General features: G+C 45.5%; 1 protein-coding gene across 7 annotated transcripts in view; it reads right to left on the bottom strand.

Annotated features, from left to right (window-relative positions):
• LOC119967679 (signal-induced proliferation-associated 1-like protein 2) overlaps positions 1-27507 on the bottom strand; it is a 651675-nt gene that overhangs the window by 129615 nt on the left and 494553 nt on the right. For all 7 annotated transcript variants that reach the window (XM_038800505.1, XM_038800501.1, XM_038800504.1 and 4 more), the window contains 2 exons: positions 18898-19050; positions 6501-6607 (listed from right to left, as the gene is read on the bottom strand). In XM_038800505.1, the coding sequence (XP_038656433.1) occupies positions 6501-6607; positions 18898-19050 (260 nt within the window). The remainder of the gene's footprint in view (positions 1-6500; positions 6608-18897; positions 19051-27507) is intronic.

The raw sequence follows: 27507 nt of genomic DNA, 5'->3' as shown, positions 1-27507 counted from the left end.
AATGCTGGCTCAACCAGTGTCCCTCACATCTTATGAATGAATTTTAAAAATGACTCCATGTTCTGGATTCCCTAGCCTCAGAAAGAATTTCTTAGTCTTAATCCTTTTGAGCCCCTTAAAGATCTTGTATGTTTCTATGAGATCACCTCTCATTCTTCTAAACCCCAGCAAATATGGCTTCAATTTACTGAGCCTCTTATCGTACAATGACTCTCACATCTGAGGAATCAATGATTGATGTTTTGCTGTACCATCTCCCTTGATATGGAGACCAAAACTGTGCACAGTGCTGGTGTGGTCTCACCAAATCAATTTAAGACTTTGTTATTCTTGTACTCCATAGCTCTCGCGATAAAGACAAATATGCCATTTGCTTACCTAATTGCTTGCTGTACCCGCATGTTAACTATCTGTGACCCAAATCTTGGGCTGGTTTAGCACATTGGGCTAAATCGCTGGCTTTTAAAGCAGATCAAGGCTGGCCAGCAGCACGGTTCAATTCCCGTACCAGCCTCCCCGAACAGGCGTCGGAATGTGGCGATTAAGGACTTTTCACAGTAACTTCATTTGAAGCCTACTTGTGACAATAAGCAATTTTCATTTTCATTTCATTTTCTTTATGAACATCAGCATTTGAAAGTATCACCCTTTTAAAAAGAAATCTACTTTTCTATTCTTTCTAACAAAGTGAATAACCTCACTTTCCCTCATATTATACTCCATCGGCACTTGTTACCCAATTATTTAACATTTCGACATTTCTTTGTTGACTTTATGTTCATCTCACAACAAACATTCTCACTGAATTTTGCATTATCAGCGTACTTGGTTACATTACTCTCAGTCTCCTCATTATTAATATAGATTGTAAATAGCTGTGGTCCCAGCATTAATCCTTCTAGCACTTCACTAGTTACAGCCTGCCAACTTGAAAATACCCTGTTTATCCCTCCTCATTGGGCACAATTGAACTAAACAGGAACAAAGGTCGGGATTCACCGACCCCCTGCCGGGTCGGAGAATCGCTGGGGTGCGGTGTGAATCCCACCTCCGACGTCCGCCGAATTCTCCGGCACCGGAGATTTGGCGGGGGCGGGAATCGCGCCGGTCAGCGGCACCCCCCCGGCTATTCTCCGGTCCACGATGGGCCGAAGTCCCCTGGTTCTTTGCCAGTCCCGCCGGCGTAGATTAGACTAGGTCCCTTACCGGCGGGACCTGGCAGCGCAGGCGGGGCGATCTGACCCCGGGCCGGGGGGGGGGGGGGGGGGGCACGGTGGCCTAGCCTGCGATCGGGTCCCACCGATCTGCGGATGGGACTGTGCCGTGGGGGCACTCTTTTTCTATGTGTCGGCCGTGTCAGCCTCCGTGATGGCCGATGTGTAGGTGAACCCGCCCCTGCGCATGCGCGGGGATGACGTCAGCAGCCGCTGACACTCCCGCGCATGCGCGGACTCGCGCCGGCTGGCGGAGCCCCTTCAGCCCCGGCTGGCGGGGCGTCAAAGGCCTTCCACGCCGGCCAGCGGGGTGCAAACCACTCCGGCGCCGGCCTAGCCCCTGAAGGTGCGGAGAATTCCGCACCTTTGGGGCGGGCCACCGCCGGAGTGGTTCGCACCATTCCATCCCGCCGGGTCCCCCCGCCCGCCGGGTACAGGAGAATCCCGCCCAAAGTCTCATAGTGAGAGTGTTTATCCATGTGTTTCCAGATGCTCACAGCGTGGGGACTGTAGGGTGGGAACTTTAGTGGATGAGCAAAATGGACATAGTGAAGGAAGTCATTTAAGCAGTGGGGTACTTACAGGAATGTAGTTGCAGTAAGGGACACTACAGTGAGAGGTATAGACAGAGTTCTCTGCAGTCACAAGGCTGCGTTGCTTGCTGATGCCAGCGTTTAGGACATGTGCTCTGGTCTGGAGAGGGACTTACAGTGCGAGGGAAGATCTGGTAGTCATCATCCATGTAGGTAGCAAAGACATCGGTAGGACTTGGAAAAAGCTTCTGCTTAGAGAAAATGAGTAGCTAGAGGCTAAATTAAAAACAGAACCGCAAAAGGTTCTCTAGATTATTATCTGAGCCACGTGCAAATTGGTATAGGGTAAAAAAGATTAGAGACTTAAATGCTGGGTTCAAAGATTGGTGAAGGAAAAATGGATTTTGATTCCTATGGCATTGCCATCAGTATTGGAGGAAATGGGAGTTGTATCATTGGAACGATCTTCACATCAACTGTGCTGGGCCAGTGTTTTGGCGAGTCATATAACTACTGCAGCAGTGAGGTCTTTAAACTATATAGTATGGGAGACGTAAGACATGGGCCTGGACTTTCTGAGACTAAGTGCTTTCTGCTGTGAGAAAAAAGGAAGAGAAACCACTTAGCTCCTTTGATGCGGTGGTGAACTGTCAATCTGGTGAGCTGTCAATCACAGCAAAAGTGTTTATAAATATTGTGGTTAGCATCAAAGCAGGGTATTTGATGCATTCAAGCATGAAGGAAGAAATAAACAATCTACCAAGTAGCTGTGTCTGAGCCATGAAACTGTCAATCACAGGCTAGTGAGGTTTTCTCTGTGAAATTGTATGGATTCATAGCATTTGAAAGGTTGTCAGGAAATTTGAAGCTACTTCAATTGTTATGGGCTTTCTGGGAAGCCTCTGACACTTGTAACAACTGCTGTTTTAAAGGTTTTTGTCTGAGGTAGCAAACATTAGGAAAGAGAAATAAATGTTCTTGCATTGATTATTCACTGAACTGCCTTTCGCTGTCAGGCAGAGCAGTTGAGGATGAGGAGGCCATATTAGAATTAAAAAACTCAGACCAGGGGGATACTATTGAGCAGAGTGCTGTCTGAGATCATCAAGCCAAGGGTGATCTTCAGGTTGCCCGGACTGGAAAGGGCAGACCAGACATGAGAACCCCATCCTGGCAGTAGGGAATGATCCCGGGCTCAACCCTCACCCACAGCCTATTCAATCCCTTGGGTAGCCCCCACATCCCTGATCTCCCCCCACCCCCACACTCCCTCCTGCAGCCTTGCAGCAGGAGTTAATCCTTGTGACCCTCTCGGGCTTCACTGTGCCAGGGCTGTGCTTGGCCAACCTCTGGATTTACTGCTGTGGGGGTCGGATAATCACAGTGGGGGGAGCGGGTGATAAATTGGGCTTCCAGCCCGTTAATTGCATGCTTATGCAGGGTAAACCTGAATTTGGATCTTCACACTGGCATGGGGCGGACAGTGAACTATGACAGGTGGCACGGCAGCGGAGCATTGCAATGAGTCTGGCGCCGGTGTAGACTTCATTTTTCAGATGACTGGCCATTCTCAACCCGCTTGGGAATCCCGTATCCGACGTCTAGCAATGGAGAATTCATCCCATGATAAATTTAAAAAGAGAGGAGAAAGTAAGAAAGCTGGATAGCAATAAGGGAAATGGTTATCAGAGTATGGCAGGAAGGGATAGAGCATACAAATATAAGAAGAGTTAAAGCTAGAGATTCCGAAAATAATAAGATAGAATTAATGGCATGCCATCTGAATGCACGCAGCATTCACAACAAGGTAGATGAATAGACGGCATGAATAGAAGTAAACAGGCATGGTTTGATTGCCATTACAGGTACATGGCTGCAGGGTGACCAATGTTGGGAACTAAAAGTTCAAGGGTATTTGGTATTTAGTAATGATAGGCAAAAAGGAAAAGAAGGCAGTGTTATCCCATTAATAAAGGAGGGGATCAGTATATTTGTGAGAGAGGTTCTTAGGTTGTAAGATGTAGAATCAGTTTAGGTGGAGTCAAGAAACAGCAAGGAGCAGTGCACTTTGGTAGCAGTTATTTATAGGTCACCAAATAGTAATGCTAATTTATGGGTATGGTATAAATCAGGAGAAAAGAGGTACACGTAACAAGGGGTACAGTAATCATGCGGGACTTCAATCTACAAATAGACTGGGTAAATCTAATTAGCACTAATGCCAAGGAGGACAAATTCCTGTAATGTATACATAATAATTTTCGAGAACAGTACGTTAAGGAACCAGCTAGAGATTTTAAATATAGTATTGTGCAATAAAAAATAACTCACTAATAATCTCGTTGTGAAGGAGCCTTCAGGACAGTGACCATAATACGACAACATTTTACATGGTTTGAAAGTGATGCAGTTCAACGTGAAACTAGGGTCTTTAATCTAAACAAGGTAAACTATGAAGATATAAGGGGTGGAGGTAGATTGAGGAACTTCATTAAAATGTATGATGGTAAACAGGCTATGGCTAGCATTTAAAGAATTAATATATGGTTTGGAACGAATTTACATTCCTTTAAGGCACAGAATGCCAGCAACCATTGCTAACGTGAATTTAAAAATTCTATTAGATCAAAGAAAGAGACATATAAGGTTGCCAGAAAAGCAGTTTGAGGATTTGGCAGCACAGTACCGCAGTGGTTAACACTGTTGCTTCATAGCACCAGAGACCTGGGCTAGACAGCTTGGGTCACTGTCTGTGTGGAGTCTGTACCTTTTCCCAGTGAGTGCATGGGTTTCCTTCGGACGCTCCAGTTTCCTCCCACAAGTCCCGAAAGACTTGCTTTTTAGGTGAATTGGACATTCTGAATTCTCCGTGTACCCAGATGCCGGAATATGGTGACTAGGGGCTTTTCACAGCAACTTCATTGCGGTGTTAATGTAAGCCTACTTGGGACACTAATACAGATTATATTATTATATATGGAGCATTTTAAAATTCAACAAAGGAGAACCAAGAAATTGATAAAGGCAGACAACATAGAATATGAAAGTAAACTAAGAAGAAACATAAAAACAGACTGTAAAAGCTTCTAGAAGTATGTAAAAAGGAAAGATTTAGTGAAGAAAAATGTGGGCTCGTTCATAATAGGTAATAAGAAGTGGCAGAGAAATTAAACAAATATTTTGGGGCCCATCTTCACAGAGGAAGATACAAAAAAACATATAATATTGCAGAGCTAAAGGATTAGCGAGAATGAGGGCCTGAAAGACAATAATATCGTAAAAAGTAGTGTGCGAGAAATTAATGGGACTGAATGATGGAATTTACAGTGCAGAAGGAGGCCATTTGACCCATCGAGTCTGCACTGGCCCTTGGAAAGAGCACCCTACTTAAGCTCACACCTTCACCCTATCCCCGTAACCCCACCTAACCTTTTTGGACACTAAGGAAAATCTAGCATGGTCAATCCACCTAACCTGCACATCTTTGCACTGCGGGAGGAAACTGGAGAACCCGGAGGAAACCACAGACACAGGGAGAACATGCAGACTCCGCACAGACAGTGACCCAAGCCGACAAGCAACTAGGAAGGCAAACGGTACGACACCTTTACTGCAAGAAGATTGAGTACAGGACTAAGGAAGTCTTGCTGCAGTAGTACAGAGCCTTGGTAACTCCACAGCTGGAGTATTATGTGTCACTTTGGTCTCCTTATCTTAGGAAGGATACACTGCCAATAGAGGCGTGCAGTGAAGACTAATCCCTGGAAGGTCCTTTAAGCAGCACAAGAGGAAACTGGGCCTGTATTCTCTGAAGTTTAGGAGATGACCAAAATGAACAGAGTAAATCCAGGAAGGATGATTCCTCTGCTTTTGGGAGTGGGGATGAGGACTGTGTGCTGTGTTTGCCTACAACCAGGGGACACAGTCTCAGAATAAGAGGTAGATCATTTAGAACTGAGTCAGAGGATGGTGAATCTTTGGAATTCTGTACCCCACAGGGCTGGCATCGAGTACACTCAAAGCAGAAGTCAATGGATTTCTAGATAGCGATTACATCAAGGGATAGTGCGGGAAGATGGTTGTTAAGTAATGGGTTAAGAGACATTCCAATTAGTTGTCACATTTATGTTAAGCATCCAATAATTGGCACTGATATGTAAAGGGGCTTCAGGTGGCCCTTGTGTCAGGTGGTGTGATGTGATAGTTTTGTGCAAAGTCTGTTGAAGGAAAATAAAGGTGTTTTATGGAAAAACAGCAGAACCTTTTGACTCTATACTAGAGCATCTAAACGTCCAACATGGTATTGAGGTAGAAGATTGGCCATGATCCACTTGAATGGGCCAAATGGCCTATTCCTGTTCCTCTACTGACAATGTAGTGTAAAGTTATTGAGGTCAAGAGGGGTGGTGATGATGATAAGTTACTGCTGGTTTCATCAGCGTACATGTGGGAATTGGCATTGTGTTTTTGGATAATGTTGCCTCAGTGCAATACTACAGTGTAAGTTTAAATTAACTGCAAACTCCAGACCCAGAGATGGAAGGGTTGCAAATAAGTTAACTGAATAATTATACAATGCATGGTAACATTATTTACTTGTCCTGATTTAAACACTTGTACGAGTTTAAACGTTGAAAGCTTGAGTTATCGAGCAAGGCATATGTTGAATGTGCTGTAATTGTAACACAAAAATAATCAGGCATTTTTAAAAATGAATACATTGTTCAAAATTGATTTGAAATACAAAACTTGCCAACACTTCTGGTCCTCTCCAATGTGCCATCTCTTTCTCTCGGACCATCATACTCTGTCAGAGCACTGGTTGAACCTTGATGATCATGCAGAACAGGGGATTGACACCTTTTAATAACAAGGAAAATATGCATAATGTCAACAGGATGCATACTCATTCAATTAGGAGACACAAAATTTCCGATAGTTGCTGGAAACAATCTAATAAAGGTAAGTAGATGATCTAAAATCAGCTTCAGGACTAAATAGGTAGAACACCAACATTGTCATTATATTGGCCGTGAAGATGTCTGACTGAGGAGATTTTTAAAAATAATTTGAAGAGTCCAGATTTTGATTGTAGCAACAAACATATGTGCATTTATATACCACCCCATCAATGCCTAAAAATTTCCTGAAGCATTAGATTAAGTACAATCATAGTTACATAAGGAAACAAGGCAGCCAATCTACTCATATTAAGGCATAACAAATTGCAAGGAATTAGTAATTACATTATTCTGGCTCTATTGGTCAAGATATAAAGAGGACATTGGGAGAACTCTTCAATTAACTTGAACAGGCAGACAAGGTCTGCGGTTAACATTACAACAGAAAGATGGCACAAACAGAAAAATATCTGTTCTGATCTTTCTGCATTTGAAGCCAAAGTCAAATTTCAGTCAGCCATCCACATAATATGGTATAATTGATAACCTACTTAACAACAGTCACTCAAAATAGCAAGCCTGTGCCTGCATTTGTGGGTGCAATTTAACCATTGTGTTGTGTCCGGCACAGATCTGGGCACACCGGTGAAATAGTGGGAAAGACCAAAATTGAGTTTCGTGCCAGGCGCAAATCAGTTCACTATCTAACCAACCTGCTCCCGATGGCAAGTTCCAGATCAAGTCCAAATATGACGAGCATATCACTAGCCCTCATTTGTATTAATTTCCATCTCATTAGCAAGATTGAAGTCGAATGCAACAGCCTCCCAGGGTATTTAAAGTATATTTATTGTGTTTTATATAATAATAATATAACAAACAATCAGGGGCTGGTTTAGCTCACTCAGCTAAATCACTGGCTTTTAAAGCAGACCAAGCAGGCCAGCAGCACGGCTCAATTCCCGTACCAGCCTCCCCGGACAGGTGCCGGAATGTGGCGACTAGGGGCTTTTCACAGTAACTTCATTCAACCTACTCGTGACAATAAGGGTACTGAGGGATAGTATTTCTGAGCATCTGGAAAGACACTGCTTGATTAGGGATAGTCAGCACGGATTTGTGAGGGGTAGGTCCTGCCTTACAAGTCTTATTGACTTCTTTGAGGAGGTGACCAAGCATGTGGATGAAGGTAAAGCAGTGGATGTGGTGTACATGGATTTTAGTAAGGCATTTGATAAGGTTCCCCATGATAGGCTTATGCAGACAGTAAGGAGGCATGGGATAGTGGGAAATTTGGCCAGTTGGATAACGAATTGGCTTACCGAAAGAAGTCAGAGAGTGGTGGTGGATGGCAAATATTCAGCCTGGAGCCCAGTTACCAGTGGCGTACTGCAGGGATCAGTTCTGGGTCCTCTGCTGTTTGTGATTTTCATTAACGACTTGGATGAGGGAGTTGAAGGGTGGGTCAGTAAATTTGCAGATGATACGAAGATTGGTGGAGTTGTGGATAGTGAGGAGGGCTGTTGTCGGCTTCAAAGAGACATAGATAGGATGCAGAGCTGGGCTGAGAAGTGGCAGATGGAGTTTAACCCTGACAAGTGTGAGGTTGTCCATTTTGGAAGGACAAATATGAATGCGGAATACAGGATTAATGGTGGGGTTCTTGGCAATGTGGAGGAGCAGAGAGATCTTGGGGTCTATGTTCATAGATCTTTGAAAGTTGCCACTCAAATGGATAGAGCTGTGAAGAAGGCCTATGGTGTGCTAGCGTTCATTAGCAGAGGGATTGAATTTAAGAGTCGTGAGGTGATGATGCAGCTGTACAAAACCTTGGTCAGGCCACATTTGGAGTACTGTGTGCAGTTCTGGTCACCTCATTTTAGGAAGGGTGTGGAAGCTTTGGAAAAGGTGCAAAGGAGATTTACCAGGATGTTGCCTGGAATGGAGAGTAGGTCTTACGAGGAAAGGTTGAGGGTGCTAGGCCTTTTCTCATTAGAACAGAGAAGGATGAGGCGACTTGATAGAGGTTTATAAGATGATCAGGGGAATAGATAGAGTAGACAGTCAGAGACTTTTTCCCCGGGTGGAACACACCATTACAAGGGGACATAAATTTAAGATAAATGGTGGAAGATATAGGGGGGATGTCAGAGGTAGGTTCTTTACCCTAGAGAGTAGTGGGGGCATGGAATGCACTGCCTGTGGAAGTAGTTGAGTCGGAAACGTTAGGGACCTTCAAGCGGCTATTGGATAGGTACATGGATTAGGGTAGAATAATGGAGTGTAGATTAGTTTCTTCTTAAGGGCCGCACGGTAGCATTGTGGATAGTACAATTGCTTCACAGCTCCAGGGTCCCAAGTTCGATTTCGACTTGGGTCACTTTCTGTGTGGAGTTTGCACATCCTCCCCGTGTGTGCGTGGGTTTCCTCCGGGTGCTCCGGTTTCCTCCCACAGTCCAAAGATGTGCAGGTTGGGTGGATTGGCCATGATAAATTGCCCTTAGTGTCCAAAATTCTATGATTAACCTAGGATAAAAGTTCGGCACAACATCGTGGGCCGAAGGGCCTGTTCTGTGCTGTATGTCTCTCTCTCATTAAAATAAGCGATTTATATTTCATTTTTCATCAACCAACGAAGATGTAAGAGTACAAAGTCAAAAAGTTATAAACAAATCCACAAACGAAAATCATAACACTATACCTGAACCCCATAACAACTGATAATGTGTAGATCTTTAAAAGAGGAAATAAAAGATTGCCATCTAAGGTAGAACTTCCCCACCAACCCCTTGATGGTATATTTAATTTCTCAGTGCAATAATGTCATTAAATTGCACAACCAGGCACTGGGCAGGATGGGAGACCTGCAGTAAGCAATATTTCACTCCATCCTCTAGATGGTTAGCATTCCATTAGTCCAATGTCTGCCCCAACTCCAGAGTGTAACGCCAGTGAGTTTGAGACCCCAAATATGGCTATCAATGGACATATCTCGAGAACCACCCGGAGAATCTCTGATAGAGTGTTGAAAAAGGAAACCCAGGAGCTGGCAAGTTTGGGACAAGACCAAAGCATATGATTGTGGTTATTTGGCGCAAGCAAGCAATATTCACACTTGTCCTCCGTGTTTGGGAAAAACCCTCTCCCATCTCGCCCTCACCCCGTCCAATGGGGTGGGATCTGACAAAGACATCTAGCCGTATAGGTCTGAAATAGACCCCTCACCTTCTTCAACAAGGAAAGAAAATTCTTACAGGAAAAGTCATGAATCTGAAAATAACAAAAGAGGCTAGAATTTGGCAACTGAACTTTGTCAGCCAACTCCCTAAAACTGCCAAATCTCTCCCTTAAAAATAGGTTCCTTAAACACTCAAGCCCCTTTGCCTTCCAAGATGTAAATGAAGGGTCCAAACCAGAATGTAAGAAGAGGTGATTGTTACAAATAGGGGAATAAAATTAAAGTGATGCCGAAACTGTTTCCAAATCCTGAGGGAAGAGACCACCACAGGATTTAAGGAAAATCTAGCAGGAGCGAGGCAAAGTGGTGCAGTATTATGGAATGAAAAGTAGAAGTAGTGCATGGGCAAGCCTCCATTCTGCCCAAATAGAATCACTAATCCACAGCAAAACCTTTTGGGTGTTAGCAGCCCAATAGTAAACCACAAATTTGGGACAGCCAAGCCAACCTATTTGTTTGGAGCAGAACACTACAGATTCTGGGACTCGTCCAAATGAAATCAGAAATCAATTTGTTAACCTTAATAAAAAAGGATTTGGGTAAAAAAATTGGGATCATTGAAAGAAAAAGAGAAACCTAGGAATTAAATTCACTTTAATCGTTTAGATCCTACCCGCCAGAGACAGAGGGAAGTTGTTCCACCTCTGTAGATCCGCTCTGACATTATTAATCAGGCTTGAGTAGTTTAATCTATGAAGTGAGGCCCAATTATGGACCGCCTGGGCTCCCAAACAACGGAAACTGGTATCGGAAAGGCAGAAAGGTAATGAGCTAAACTGAGCTCTCCTACCTGGGGGCTCCCCAGAAAACACTCACTCTTGCCTCAATTCAATTTATAACCAGAGAGGAAGCTAAATGTATTAAGTATCTTCATTACGCTATCTATGGAGATAGTTGGATCTGTAATTTACAGAAGAAGGTCATCCGCATAATGCAGAAAGAGGAAAGATGTAGTGGCATTAGAGCAAATCAGAGGCGGTTCAGTTGATTGATTCCAAAGATGAGGGGCTTGTCTTGGACAGTTTAGGCCGATACTCTTGAGAGTTTAGAAGAATGAGGGGAGATCAAATTGAAATATACAAGATGATAAAATGCATGGATAAAGTAGATGTGGAGCAGATGCTTCCTCTTGTGGGGCATTCTAGAACGAGAATAATAGGATAAGAGGTAGCAAATGTAAAACAGAGTTGAGGAGGGTTATGAATTTGTGGAATTCGCTCCCCCAGAGTGTGGTAGATGCTGGGCTGGTCATTAAATTTAAGGAGGAGTTAGATAGATTTTTAATTGGTAATGAGTTGAAGGGTTATGGAAAATGGGCAGGAGGGTGAAGTTAAGGCCAGGATGAAATTAGCCATGTTCGAATGGCGGTGCAGACTCGATGGGCCGAATGGTCTAATTCTGGTCCTATATCTTATGAGCTTATCAAGCGATACCCGACGTTCCACCCCGTCCTGACAAATCCCCCAACATTGATCAGAGGCCCTCAATGCTATCGAGAGAGGCTCTATTGCTAAGGCAAACAAAAGTGGGGAAAGAGGGCACTCTATCTAGCCCCTTCTCAAGGGTAGGTTATCTAAATGTAGAATGTTTGTGCAAACACTGGTAGTATGGGCACTGTACAACAGATGAATCCAGGAGGCAAATTTATGGCCGAATCCAAATCTCCCGAGGATCCCGACTAGATATTCCATTCTACCCTATCAATATTTGTCCGTGTCCAGAAATACTATACCCTCAGGCTCAGGTGCTGGGGAGGGGGGAAAGAATAATGCTTAAAAGGCGATGTATATTGGCTGACAATTGTTGACCCTTCACAAAGCCTGTTTGGTCCTTAAAATTATACCAGTGAGGCAAGGCAATTATACCTGCTGGAGCACCAGGGCTTTAGCCAGCAGCTTAACATCTATGGGCGGCACGGTAGCATGGTGTTTAGCACTGTTGCTTTACAGCGCCAGGGCCCCAGATTCGATTCCCAGTTTGGGTCACTGTTTGCACGTTCTCCCTTTGTCTGCGTGGGTTTCCTCCGGATGCTCCGGTTTCCTCCCACAAGTCCCAAAAGACCTGCTATTAGGTAATTTGGACATTCTGAATTCTCCCTCAGTGTACCTGAACAGGCACCGGAATGTGGTGACTAGGGGATTTTCACTGTAATTTCGTTGCAGTGTTAATGTGACTTGTGACAATATTAAAGATTATTATTATTATATTTAAAAGTGAGATGGGCACTTGGCTGGGTCCCTGTTCCCCCTGATGAAGCAAAGAAATAGAGGCTTGAGTGAGAGTCAGAGGCAATGAACCCCAAGACAGTGAGTCAATAAACATATCTAATATTAAGGGCGTGAGCTGTTCCAAGACTTTTTGTAAAATTTGACCGGGAAGCCGTCAAGGCCCGGCACCTTGCCGGGTTTCAACTGCCCAGTACACTTAAAATCTCATCTCGGTGTAACAGGAAATCCAATTCACAACTCTTGCCCACTTCAACAGTTGGGATGTGCAGACCATCCAAAAAGGCAGCCATGATCGATTTATCTGCAGGGAGCTAGACTTATACAGGTTGCGGTAATAAGATCGAAAAGCTGTGTTGACCAGGAGAGGGGTGAAAACAAAATGTCTGCCCTTATTGTGTATCCTAGGGATCTCACGCGAGGCTGATGAGCCAGCAGAAGGCATGGGCCTTCTCCCCATGCTCCTGAAAAGTACCCTGGAGCGTTGTAACTGACGCACAGCCTTACCAGTGGATACCAGCTTGAACTAAGTCTGTAATTTTTTTCCTGTTTGGCAGTAGCTCTGGAGTAGGATCAAGCGAGTATTGGTGGTACACCTCTAGGATGGAGTCCACCAGCCTCTTCTGCTCCAACTTCGCCATCTTCAGCTCCAACTTCGCCATCTTCAGCTTCAACTTCGCTATCTTCAGCATATACACCCTATAATAAATAATTTCCCCCACTAATGACGGCCTTAAGAGCCTCCCAAAGTGTGGAGGGAGAGATTGAATCTGACTTTTTTTTAGTTTAATACAATCTTCTAGGGAGGTAGTCAAACGCTCACAAAATTTATTGTCTAACAGCAGAGTAGTGTCTCGTCTACAGAATGGGCATTGGGCAGAGCAAGATTTTAACAGTAGATCGACAAAATGCAGGGCGTGGTTGGGGATAATAATCCCGGAGTACTCAGCCGCAACCATCAAAGGGAGGAGAACCCTATCAAAAATAAAAAAGTCAATGTGGGAAAACGCATGATGGACATATGAAAAAAGAAGAAAAATGCAGCCTAGATGATAGCATAAAATTGCAAGGAAACATTGTTAGACTAGTTGAATGGGCAAAATTGTGACAGATAGAATGTAATGTAACCAAGTGTGAAGTTATCCATTTTGAACCAAAAAAATGAAAGAGCAGAGTACTTTCAAAATGGAAAGAGGTTTGGTACAGTCGGGGTCCAAAGAGATTTGGGGCTTCAAATGCATCTGTCCTTAAAATTCCACAAACAAGTGCAGAAAAATAATCAAAAAGACTAATGGAATGCTGACCATCTAGAGGATTGGAGTATAAAAACACAGGGGTTATGCTGCAGTTATACAAAACCCTGGTTAGACCCCACTTGGAGTACTGTGAACAGTTCTGGGCACCACATTTAGGAAGGGCATTTGGCCATAACAAAATTGATACCTGGATTACAGGATTTGAGTTATGAGGAAGGATTGCTCCAATTAGACCTGCTTTCACTAGAATTTAGACGGTTAAGGGGTGATCTGATCAAAGTATTCAAGTTATTAACAGAGAAAGACAGGGTAGATAAAGATAAACTATTTCCATTGGTTGGAGTTTCTAAAACTAGGGGGCATGGAGTAAAAATTAGGGCCAGACCGTTCAGGAGGGATGTTAGTAAGAACTTCTTCACTCAAACGGTGTCAAGGTTTGGAACTCTCTCCCACAAACAGCAGTTGAAGCTAGAACAGTTATTCATTTAAAATCTGAGATTGATAGAATTTTGTTTAGCAAAGGTATTAAGGGATATTGGCCCAAGGCAGGTATATGGAGTTAGGTCACATATCAGCCATGATCTCATTAAATGGCGGAAAGGCTCGATGGGCTGAAATGGCCTACTCTTGTTCCTATGTTCCTAATCGTTCAGGTGCAAGAAGTGGCAGGGATCCACCCCACCCCCCATCTGTGCCATAAAAGAGGACAAAGCTCTGGCCATTCCGGATAAGCCAGAATTTAGTGTCCAAAACACATTTCAGGTTGTCTCCTAAAATCAGATGGTGCAAGTCAAGGTTGGGAAAGTGTTTAAAAGAGAATTGATAAAATTTGTGTCATTCTAGCTGGGGCATAAATGTTAACCATGATTACCAGAGTGTTCACCAGGGAGTCACAAACAATAATATAACGACCACTGGGTTTGGCTATAATCTGAGAGGAGAATTGAACTCTCTTATAAATGAAATTGCCGTACCTCTGGCCCTGCCATTAAAATTAAATTGGAGTAGAAAAACCTGCCCCACCCAGCTCTTACGTATCCTGGTCTGGTCCTTAACATGCAAGTGGGTTTGCTGTTAGAAGACAACATCGGAGTTTCGGCTTTTAAAATAGGGGAATGCCCTTGACCGTTTTACTGGGCCTTTCAGACCCAAACATTCTGGATTAACGAATTGGAGATCTCCCACCACTCCTTAATCCGTAGTCAGCCATTCCCAAAGAGACATACCAACCAGGAACACTGAAATAGTAAAGTAAAGAGATCCAACCAAGCCGGCCACCGAGCCAAGTCAGATGACTTAACAAAGGAGAACCCACAGACACCGTCTGTGCTAGCAAACTAACACTAAAACCCTTCTCCCCCCCCCCCCCCCCCCACTCCTTCCTCAACAACACCATATTGAAACAGGAAAAACCAAAACCCTATCCCAAAACCTACACTTAACAAAACACAACTAACTATACGCTCTAAGCTCATTCTCACAGACTAATGAGAAGAGCTGCAGAAAACCCTCTATCTCCACTTCTGTTAACTCACCCCTTTGTTGACTCCCAACTGAAAAGTAAACCAGTGCCCAGTTTACAATGCCACATTAGTGTTCGATTATCACGCCCAATAACAATGATGAAAAGAGGAAGAGAACCAATAACCTGATAACAAAAAAAACAACTGGCAGAAAACCCTGAAAATTAACCAAAGGTGGTGTGAGCACACCCAAATCCCGAAGATGAAAAATCATAGATTATGAAGTGTCCGCCCACAGGGTTATGAAATAGATTAAACAGTTCCCAATTTGAGCTTTCGAACAAGAGTCTGCATCTTCTGGCATATCAAACAAGTGGTCCTTTCGCCAACAATCACCCAAAGGTGAGTTCGGTAGGTCATTCTGAATTTGACTTGATTTCTATACAAGATGGCTTTCATTCCGTTAAGGGCTGATCTTCATTTTTCCAGGTCCGCCCTCAGATCTTGGTACAACCTAATGGAGTGGCCCTCCAATTTGATAGCTCGATGATCTCCAGCCCAGCGAAGGACCTGTTCCTTTTCACTGAAGCTATGAAATCGTACGGTAATCGCACAAGGTGGATCTCCAGATCGAGGCTTCGGTCTCAGAGAGCGATGGGCCCAATCTAATTCTGCAGGGGATGTGAATACACCCTCACCCAGCATCTTGCAAACATGTCCAAAAAGAATTCAATAGGGTGTGGCTCTCCATCCCCTCCGGCAATCCCTAAATGCGAATGCTCTGCCTCCTGGATCTATTTTCCAGGTCACTCAGTTTGGCGTTCAGCGTTCACTGACTTATTACATTCGACCACCAAAGAAAGATCGGATCTACTGAGATGATCTGATCACTGTGGTCTGATAATGCCACCTCGATGCCTTTAATTGTGCCTCCATGAGCCTCAACGGTCTTATTTGTGCTTTCTAAGGCCAAATGAATGGGCGCCAAAGCCTTTTGAATTGATCTTTTAAGATCTACCATGATAGTTAGTTGGTGTTTCGCTAGTTCGCTCGCCAAAATGCCGTTAGTGGAGTGGCCGGAAAAGGAAGACCCTGCCACCTTACTTCCGTAAGAATCCTGCAATTTCGGAATGCGTCGATTGATTTTGGCCTGTATCCATCTTAGTTTTGTATCTCCTGGGCATCTCCGTAAGGTAGAAGCTCAGAGGTTTTTGAAAAGTAAATTGTTTCTGGATCCAGCAGACATCGGACTGCTGACTCCCTTGGATATTCCTATCTCCACCTGATGAGCATCAGCAACTGTGCGGTGTTCACCAGATTGTGCCCCAAGACTGTCGCCCATTGAGCTGTGTGTCTCTGCACTGGCGGAAGGTGGGGATGATAGCTGTGATGTGTTTATGGAGGCTCTCTTGGGTGGCAACGGGCACACGACTCTGGATCACACGGCCCCATCAGATGGAGATCCTGGAAAACAATGGATATGTCATCAGTGAGAGGGAAGCATCAGTTTTGTCTGACATGAACGACTCACTTGTGACAGGTCATCTGGGTGAAGGGACAGTGGATCCTCACCTGTGGTGCAGGCCAACCTCGCTGTTGGTGACTGCTCTCTCCTCGGAGAACCCTGCGATCTCCAGGGCCCGTTCCTCATAGTAGGCGAGGACTGGAACCTCTGGTACTCCACCCCCGTCTTGGACCTTTCCAGCTTATTATGGGCTATCTTCTCCTGCGGGGACAAACAGGGCATTGTGAGCCGCACGCTTGATGGGTAAGGGGGAGGTCTGTAGCAGGTGGCAGGTATGGGCACCGTACATGGGCATGAAGGGATTGTGCTGGTGAGTACCAGTGGGTTCAGAGGTGCAAGCACGAAGATCGAATGTGGGAAGTTGCAAGGTGTCAGCCAGTGATTTGGGCAGAGGGAGGAGGGGAATGCGAGGGGTGGCCGGCAGAACTGATACCAGGAGAGAGATGGTAACTTACCCTTGCAGCTCAGTGGAGGTGATTGTTCTTCTTCCTACATTGGATGGTGGCCCTCCTTGTCATGCTGCCCGCACTGACAGCCGCTGCTACGGTCTTCCAGGCAGTATTGTCGACCGTGCTGCTTCCGACCCCCTCGGGGGAACAGGATGTCTCATCTTGGATCCACAGCATTGAGAAGTCTGGCCAGGTCGGCATCCCCAAAGCAAGGGGCAGGCTTTGTGCTGCCATGCTTGCGTGTTGACTGGGAATGAGTGGTGAGTCAGCGTTTAAAATCAGCTCCCCCTCATTAGCGGCAAGACGCTGAGGCGTGAGTCTGCAATTCAGACGACTAGTAACAGCGGGAAGTAAGTGGGGGCTAATTTCCAGCACTAAATGCCGTTAAATGTGATCGTGCCAACATGGCTGTCAAGAAACACCCTTCCAATCATGCCCAAAATGGCACTTAGAAATGTTTCTGTTAAATCGCGCCCAATATCTTTAAGAGCAAGCTAGGACTTCCTTTGTTCTTTATCTTTTCAGTTAAATTACTAGATAATGTAAAGTTTTTATGCAAAACATAATTCTGAATTGTCAGGAATAAAACTGAATTTCTTGCACTTCACTATAAAAATACGCACTCCAATTAGATTTACAGTAAACGATTGCTCTCCCACATTAAATGCACGCACCTATTTAAGTAAATGCAAAATTGACTTATATATCCACCAACAAGGAATATGGCAATCTCTTACTTATTTTCCTTGCATCAAAAAATTATCTTGCCTCACTCTGGGAAGACATCTTGTAAACCTGTACCCAAATTCTTTCACTTGAGACGTGCACTTCTATTTTACTTCAATTTTATTTAAAAATGTAAGATTGCATGTCACAGTTGCATCTGATTGACAAATGCAAAAGGTGAGTAAAACAGCAAATCAGAACTGAATAAGTAGGGATGAATAAGGGTCACTAGCAAGAATATAGTGATGGCTTTGTGTAAGCCTGGAACATATAATCTAGGCAGATACTTGAGTGAAGGACTGAGGCAGTGCTGCATTACGAAAGGTGCTGTCTTTCAGACGGGACCTTAAACTGAGGCCCAGGTGGCCTCTCAGATAGGATAAAAGATTCAAAGAAAAACAATGTCCTGGGTAGCATTTATCCCTCAAAAATCACATTGAATGGACTATTTAGACATTTACCTTGTTACTGTTTCTTAGAGTTGCTGTATGTACATTGGCTGCCATGCTTACTGCATAAAAAAGTGACTATGCTTCACAAGTACTTCACTGGCTGCAAGTGCTTTGGGACATTGAGCTCATGATGGGTGCTGTATACGTGAGTCTTATACTAAGCAAGCATAAAATATGTGTTGTAGTTCCAGCAGAAACCACCAAAATAAATTTGGCATTTCACGTACATCTGCTACAAAGGTTTCTTACAGGTCATTACATATAGGAAACTGTATTTTAGACCACTTCAATAAAGCCTTAAAAATTGTAACCTTAAAACCAATCAGCTTGTATTTTCTGTGACCTTGATGTGCCTTATGCAAAGATAGCTTTGAAAAGTTTCAGGTGCTACTGAAGTTAGATTTGTTAAAGCCTGTTGGCAAAGCCTCAGTACCCGGCTCTTTTGGTACAGCTTGAGAAATGATTCTGCCCCAAATCAGAAAACATTAGTACAGAGAATGCTCGACTCAGCTCGAGGCAGCCACCTTCATATAAAATTAACTTTGTTGTGACACATTTGATTCACCATCACCCACTCCTCTTTTGGACAAACATTCCAGTGGCACAAGTTACCTTAAAACATTGCAATTTTAACATTTGCTGAGTCGAGGAATTTCATGAAGTTAGAGATTTCTGTTGGTGATAGTAGCAAATAAATGTTTTAACAGGTTTATGTACCTCTGTAATGGTAATGCAAACTTTTAGATGGTTGACCACCATCAAACAAATAATATTGTATGTTAGAAGTACTAAATTCACCAGAAATAATTTCGAGCTGATAAAGAATTTCCAGTTTATAGCAGCAACACAGTTTGCAGAGTATCTGGGTGGCTGACATCAACCCTCTGTGAGTGTATGCCTGAAAGCACATCATACCCATCATATCCAGACTGCTGTCTCCAATGACTACTGCCGCTGGGTCCTGGATCACTCGAAGATGACTGGTTGCTCGGGGAGTTTCTGTAATGTTGACTTGCATCACCAACATTTGATTGTGAGAGTTGAGCATTTTCCACATCTTGCATGGTCCTGTGTGTAACAGCGAAACAAAACCAGTTTGATTAAAAAGACAATTTATGAAGATGCAGCTAATTTCAATAATACAAAAATAAACAAACATTCATATTTTATGGTTATGTAGTATTTACAGAAACTGGCAACTGGGGCAAATGGTTCATGGCAGTATTTATGCTCCACATCCACTTCCTCTCACCTCTATTCATTTACTCCATCAGGGTATCAGAGAATCCCTACAGTGCAGAAGGCTGCCATTCGACCCATCAAGTCTGCACCAACCCTCTAAGCACCCTGCTAGGTCGCTCCCCGCCCTATCCCTGTAACCCCACCTAACCTAAGGCACAATCAGGGGCAATATAGCGTAAGCCAATCAACCTATCCTGCACATCTTTGGACTGTGGGAGGAAACTGCAGACAGAGGAAGACCATCCCACCTTGCCAGATCAGCTTTCACTCTCCCCACCAAACTAGATATGTTGTACCTGCGGAGCCCCCCCACTCCCGGGCAACTTGCACCCCAGGTACCTAAAGTGACTCCCTGCCCTACGGAATGGCAACCCTTCCACACCTGCCCCCACCCCTGGTCGAGACACCACAAAATACTCACTCTTGTCGAGATTTAGTTTGTATACAGAGAAAGACTCAAACACTCGAAGCAGCTCCAATATTTCCCCTATCGACACACTCGGTTCCGATACGTATAACAGCAAGTCATCGGCATACAAGCAAACCCTATGCTCTATTCCGCCCCGCACTATTCCTTTCCATACCCCTGAACTTCTTCATGCGATGGCCAACGGCTCAATCGCGAGTGCAAACAGCAGGGGGAACATAGGACATCCCTGCCTAGTCCCACGGTGGAGAGAAAAGTATCTCGAGCCGATGTTGTTTGTGCAGACACTCACCCTCGGCTCCTTATACAATAGCTTTACCCAGTTCACAAATCTTGGTCCAATCCAAAACCGCTCCAGAACTGCCATCAAGTACCCCCATTCTACCCGGTCAAACGCCTTCTCGGCATCCAATGCCACAACCACCTGTTTCCTTTCCCTCCGCCGGTGCCGTAACGATGTTCAGTACCCTTCTAATGTTTAAAAAGAGCTGCCTCCCTTTCAAGAACCCCGTCTGATCTTCACCTATCACCTTCAGGAGGCACTCCTCCAGCCTACCCGCCAGTACCTTCGCCAATACTTTTGCGTCCACATTCAGAAGTGATATGGGCCTATATGACCCACAATCCTTCGGATCCTTATCTTTTTTTAGCAACAGGGAAATCAATGCCTGCCCCAAAGTTTGTGGCAACACCCCCTTCCCTATAGCCTCTTCAAACACCCCATCCATCAGGGGTGCCAACTTATCCTTGAATTTTTTATAATATTCCACCGGAAACCCATCCGGCCCTGCCACCTTCCCCGACTACATCCTCCCAATTGCATCCTTTATCTCCTGCTCCAGTACTACTCCTTCTAATGTAGCCCTGTCCCCCTCCCCTAGCCTCGGGTACTCCAACCCATCTAGAAATTCCTGCATCTCCCCCAGGTGGCTCTGACCTGTACAACCTCTCATAAAATTCCTCAAAAACCTTGTTAATCAGATCCGGAGCCACCACCAACTTCCCTGCCCTATCCTTCACCTGCACAATTTCCCTTGCTGCTGCTTACCTCCGGAGCTGACCTGCTAACATATGCCCCGCCTTATCTCCATGTTCGTAAACTGCACCCCTTGCTCATCTCAGTTGGTGCACCGCCTTCCTGGTAGATAGTCGGTCAAAGCTCGCCTGTAGTTCCTTCCTCTTTTCCAGCTTTGCTGGGTCCCCATCCTCTGCATAACTCCTATCTACCTCCAACATCTCATCTATTACCCTCTGCCGCTCCAACCTCTCCTCTTTGTCCACCCTGACCTTAAATGAAATCACCTCCCCCCTCACCACCGCCTTTTGAGCCTCCCAGACGACCGCCTTCGACACCTCACCCGTACAGTTGAAACCTACATATTCCTTAATTACCTTTTCAATTTTCTCACAGAATACTGGGTCCCACATCTAATTTCCACCCCAGCCTCTGCGCTACCCCCTTCTCCAGCACCATATCCACCCAATGCGGAGCATGATCTGACACTGCAATTGCCAAGTATTCCTTAACCCCAGTCAGCAAAGCCTTCCTCACCACGAAAAAGTCGGTCCGCGGATATACCTTATGGACTGCTGAGAAAAACGAGTACTCTCGCTCCCTCGGGTGCAGAAACCTCCAAGGGTCCACCCCTCATCAGTTTGTGTGTGTCCAAGTCGGGGATGGCCCCAAATACCTTCTTTGCGAATCCCATATCATCCCAGTTGGGGCCGTATAAATTTAACAGCGCCACTAACCTCCCCTCCAGCGCCCCTGTCACAATCACATATCTACCCCCTTGATCTGCCACCATCTTCTCCACCAGGTCACGTACTCTTTTGCTGACCATTACCGCTACCCCTCAAGCCCTTCCGTCAAGTCCAGAGTGAAACACCTGACTAACCTCGCCCTTTTTAAGTCTCACCTGGTCTTTGACCCTCAAGTGAGTCTCCTGCAGCATTGCTACATCGGCTTTCAAACTTTTAAGATGTGCAAGCACCCGTGACTTCTTGATCAGACCTCCTAACTCCATCACGTTCCACGTGACTATCCTAACTGGGCGTCTCTCACCCCCCCACCCTTCGTATCCACCATCATCATACCACCGGGCCCTGCCCCATGAGCCTGACCCGCCCCTATCCATTATTAACATCAAAACCCTTCCCCCCACTCCCAAAATCCCCCCCCTCACATTTCCTCTCGAAAAAACATCTCCCAACATCAATTCATTCCTCCCCCTAGCTCGCCTCGTAGGCCCATCGAAACCTGCTAACCAGGCTCCAATGTCTGCAGCCTTCCTCTCACCTCACCTCCATTCACTAGCCGACTTTAGTTAGCTAGCACGAGTGGCTCCCCCCGCCAAGATATACCGTCCCCTCCCACCCAGTCCCAGAGAAAGAAAAAACAAAAGCAACAATCAAACCCATGCAATTCCCTAGAATAAGATACAACCGTCGCAACACAGAATGCCAATCAACCCAACCAATAACTTGAACTCTGTAGCAATGTTAAGAGAAGTAAATTACAATGCACGTCAGTAAAAAGAAAGTTTATACATTTTCCAGCTCCCCAATCACAGTCCACAGTCTCTCTTCCAGCTCCGCTCCTCACGTCTGTCCCAAGCCTTCTGCCCTCACGAACGCCTCAGCCGCCTCCGCTGTCCCAAAATAAAAGTCTTTGGCATCATACGCCACCCTCAGCTTCGCCGGGTACACCATACAAAATTGCACCCGCTTTTTGAACAGTGCCGCTTTCACTCGCCCGAACGCCGCTCGTCTTTTTGCCAACTCCACCGTCAAGTCCTGGTAGATCCGAACTCCAGCACCGTCCCACTGCACCTCCTGCTTCTGCTTCGCCCAGCTTAACACCTTCTCCTTCATGCAGTACTTATGGAAGCAGATAATTACTGCTCTTGGCGGCTCATTCACCTTAGGCTTCGGCCTTAACGACCAATGAGCTCGGTCCAGCTCGTACCAGGAGGAGTTCTCACACTCCCCGATCAGCTCCGCCAACTTCTTAGTGAAGTACTCTGTTGGCCTTGGGCCCTCTGTCCCTTCGGGACAAGCCCACAATTCTCAGATTGTGCCATTTCGAGCGGTTCTCTAAGTCCTTGAGCTTTGCTCGGAGTCCTCTGTTGACCCCCACCACTCCCCGCAGCTTGTCCCCCATCGAGCTGAGCTGGTCGCTGTGCTGCAACACGGCTTCCTCCACTTCATCTTCTCGCCCTGCTTTCTCACCTCGGCCGATGTCTTTGCCACAGCTACCCTCACCGGGGCGATTGCCTCCTCCACCAATGATTTCAATGCGACCGCCGTCTCCTTCCTCAAAGCCTCCATGTGCCTCGCAAACTGCTTTTCCAGCTCCACTGCCATCATCTCGGTCATCTTTTCCAAGTAAGTAGTGCGGCCCCACAATGCGGTCCGGCATCCGCCATCTTGTCAGCGCTTTTGCTGGCCTTCTCATTCAACGGCGAACCCGGGTTTTCTTCCTTCTTCCTAGCTGCTTTTCGCATCCTCTAATGACTTATTATTTTTTCTTTCTTTCTTCAATCCGAAAATAAATAAATAATTGTTTTCAAAAGTTTTTCCAAAAATTCCAAAGTCAAAAAATCTCTTCACCAGGGGATCGGACTTCAAACTCCTCAAAGATCCATTTTCAGTGGGAGCCACCCAATGTGCTCCAGTCTCCCTCTACATCGCGTTCTGAACTTGGGCCTGCCACTTCAATTGCCTCGCCTCATGTCAAGCTCCGCCCATGCATCTGACCTCTGGATCGATGCCTCCCGTTCCGGCCGCCGGACACCCCCGCGGGGCTCCTCACTGGCTCCAAACCGGACCGACCCGACGCCCGTCCCTCAGGCCCCAAAGGCCGAATAAACCTGGAAGAAAGAACCATGGGGAACCCCCGAAAAAGTCCGAAATATCGCGGACCGGCGGGAGCCTCTTCACGACGCAGCGATTCTGCTCGCGAGCGCCACCCGAAGTCTAGCACAGATATATTTAAATGAGCTGTACCCCCATTTAAATATGTATATCTGGATCTCGCCAACGAGGGTGAGATCCAGATCGCCACATCTCGTGAGGATGAGATGAATCTCGCTAGATGTCTCAAGCATCACAAATCTCTCTTGAGGCCTCTTGTGAGATTCACCGGCCTCGCCGCGTCACTAAGTCGGTCGTGCCAAGGCCAGTAAATTGCATCCATAGTGTCTAAAATCTGGCTGTCCAAAAAGTGAACATTTTTATAAACTGTCATGCATCAAACTTATCAGGACAATTTGGCTAGGTGCTACCTTGGGGCGATGGCACGTTGGACTAGTCATTGGGTTTACACACCAGTCGTTTCTCAAGCTCCAAGTGGCCTCAATGACCTGTAATCCTACCCGACCTAGCTTCGCCCAATCCACCCAACCTAGCCCCAACAGCTAAAAAAACTAAAAGTCTTGATAGCAATAATAATACATTGCTCTCGGTTTGACTATTAGCTGTTGAGATCCATTTTGTGCATTGCACTTGAAATTCTTTGAAATAGCTGATTGGTCATGTTTCCACACATACAGGAAGACGAGAGCAGCATTGTGGTATAATGGCTAGCACAGCTGCCTCACGGCACGAGGATCCAGGTTCGATCACTGTCCGTGTGTAGCTTGCACATCCTCCCATGTCTGTGTGGGTTTCACCCCCACAACTGAAAGATGTACAGGGCAGGGAGATTGGCCACGCTAAATTGCCCTTTAATTGGAAAAAATAGAGTTAGGTACTTTAAATTTATAAAAATAAAATATAAAATAAAAAACAGGAAGCTGCATTTTTCTGGTAGCTTCACTAGCACATCAGTACTTTGAATCAACATAGACTGAAGGCAGATTTACCATACCTTATTATTTAATTTTTTTCCCAAATGTTATTTCACTATTAGGTTTTTTTGAACCCTTATTTACTTCATTTCATGTGTCTTCTATTAATTGAATTAATGATTCCCATTTTGTTCCCTTAAAACCAGTAGGACCCAAAATTTTGAAAGGACTCGGTCCCAAGGTTGCAGGTTTTGAGACACTGTGGGCGCGATTCTCCGCAAATGTGGAAAATCATAAAGGCTGCCGTGGAACAGGCCGCGGCCCCGTGCGTCACGGCCTTGACGACGGTCGTCAAGGCCGCACGTCAAGCGTCACGGTGGCTGACACGGCCGATGATGTCAGCCGCGCATGCGCAGGTTGGACAACGCCAACCCGCGCATGCGCAGTTAGCGTCTTTCTCCTCAGCCGCCCGGCAAGACGTGGCGGCTTGATCTTGCCGGGCGGCGGAGGGGAAAGAGTGCGTCTGTTTTGGACGCTGGCCCGACGATCGGTGGGCACCGATCGCGGGCCGGTCCCCTCCAAAGCACAGCCGTGGTGCTCCCGTGCCAATCGGGCCTCTAGATGTCCCAAACGGGCATCTGGGGCCCGTTTCACGACGGCAACGAGCAGGTGTGTTTGCTGCCGTGTTGAAACGGGTGTGAAGGCCCGGCCGCTCGGCCCCGGGTTTTTTATGGTGAGCGGCGATTCATGGTGTGGGTCGGGCGTGGCGGAGGGGCGGAGGGGGGGGGGGGGGGGGGAGAATAGCGGGAGGGTGTGAAAAATGTCTGAAGGCCCTCCCGCTATTCTCCCACCCGGCATGGGGGGTGGAGAATCGCGCCCTGTGTCTATACATAATTATACTCGGAAATGCTTTCCATCCTGGAAGCTGCCACAAGGCATTTGCTCTTCACTATTCATTAAGCTTTTCCTATAACAGTGACTACACATCAAATATTATCATTAATTATAATTCACTTTGGGACATCTTGAGATCATGAAAAGCTGTTTAAATTCAAATTTTTCCTTTTTCTCTTTTTTAATTCAGATGGAGGAATGGATTAGATGGTTGCTAAGAAACAAAAAATAGGAGCATAAGGAGGCCCTTCGAGCCTGCTCCCCCATTCATTATCATGGCTGATCATCCAACACAACTGCCTAATCCTGCTTCCCCCCATATCCTTTGATTCCTTTTGTCCGAAGTGCTACATCTAACTGCTTCTTGAAAACATACAATATTTTGGCCTCAACTACTTCATGGGGTAACGAACGCCAAGGGCTCACCAGTCTCAGGGTAAAGAAATTTCTCCTCATCTCGGTCCTAAATGGTCTACCCTGTCTCTTCTGACTGTGACCCCTGGCTCTGGACGCACCCAGCAGCCTTCCTGCCTCTAACCTGTCCAGTCCTGTTAGAATTTTATAATTTCTGTGAGACCCCCCCTCATTCTTCTGAACTCCAGTGAATACAATCCTAACCGATTCAATCTCTCCCCGTGCGTCAGTCCCGCCATCCCAAGAATCAGTCCCGCCAAACCTTCGCTGCACTCCCTCTAAAGCTTGGAGATCATGGTGAAATGAACAAACTTTGGCTGATGACATCAAGGTCAGTTGAAGCAACAGGTACAACGAAGCAGAGAGAGATGCAAGCATGATCATGAACCAGACAATGAGGATACTGTACTAAAGTGTGATTTTAAGTATCTCAACAATTCTTGAGCAGGCCTCCAGAAGAGCCGAGCAGGACTTGGGATAGGCCTCCCGTACAACCAGAGAGGGCATTTCTGGTAATGGCAGAGCCTCACAACTTAAAAATGGATTAATCCTTCCTTCTACTGTTGAAGAGGAGTAAGAACAGTGCCCATGATTTACATGCTCCAAATAAAAATAATTTTTATAAATGCAGCACTATTAATAAACAGACTATTCTGAAGGTCAAAAGTAATTATGATATATGTCTAATTAATCAGATCTAGGTAGGTAAAGTTAAAATGAAATAAAGAGAGATAGTAATAAAATTTAAATCTGAGAAATACAGATAATAAGAGCGAAACTAAATATATAAAATAAAGTGGTTTCGGCACAAGAGAAGGAGCAGATTGGTAACTAGCTGGTGAGTGTTTATTTAAATCGTGAAATTATTTCTCTCAATTTTGTTAAGAGTAACAAATAGGGAGATGAGAGGGTGTCTCAGTACAGCGAAATGCACATACTGCTCTACTTGAGAACACCTGGATTCATTTTTTGAGTCCTGCACAAGTGCAGGAAGTGTCATCAGCTGGAGGAGCTTGAGTTTTGGATCTTGAGCAGCTGACATTACTGCAAGGCACAGAACACGTTTCTGGATAACATCTTTCTGGAGTTGGTCACGACACAGTTCAAATATTAGCAGAATTCCAGTGAACGAGGACTAGGCAGGCAGTGCAAGAGCCTTGAGTGCATCTAGCTCCCTGTCTTTTGGTTCTGAATAGTGATGAGTGTATTAGTTCCTCTGGGGAGTGCAGCAGAGCCACATTCATAGCATCACAGGTGATTCAGCTGCATGGGAAGCTGGTTGTGGATGATGCCGGTGGGGGAGCGTGTGGGAGTGGAAAAGGGTCAAGATTGGGGAAACATAAATGATAGGGGATACAATAGTTACAGAAACAAACAGGCATTTCTGCAGACATGATTCAAGGAAGGTAAGATGGCAGGATGCACAATGGCACTAAGCAGCTGCAGGATGTTCTAAGGAGGGAGAGTGAACAGTCAGACATTGTGGCCATATTGGTACCAATGATATAGGCAGTAAGAGTGATTTGGTCCTGCAGGCAGATTTCAGGGAGTTAGGAAAGAGACTAATAATCGGTACTTTAAAAGGTAGGAATCTCCAGCTTACTCCCAGTGCCACATGCTGAATAGTGATGGTAGAGACTCCAATTTCTTTCCATCACATAGCTGACCAGTAATCTCTCCCCGCTCTTATCACCTGCCACTGGAGCATGTTGAAAAATTAACATTGTTACTCAACCTGTTTGGCTGAGTTATGAACGC

This window comes from Scyliorhinus canicula, chromosome 6 (genome assembly GCF_902713615.1).
Source record: "Scyliorhinus canicula chromosome 6, sScyCan1.1, whole genome shotgun sequence".
In the NCBI taxonomy this organism is placed as follows: Eukaryota; Metazoa; Chordata; class Chondrichthyes; order Carcharhiniformes; family Scyliorhinidae; genus Scyliorhinus; species Scyliorhinus canicula.
The sequence above is the reverse complement of the archived record's forward strand: the minus strand, read 5'-3'. Positions and strand labels throughout refer to the sequence as shown.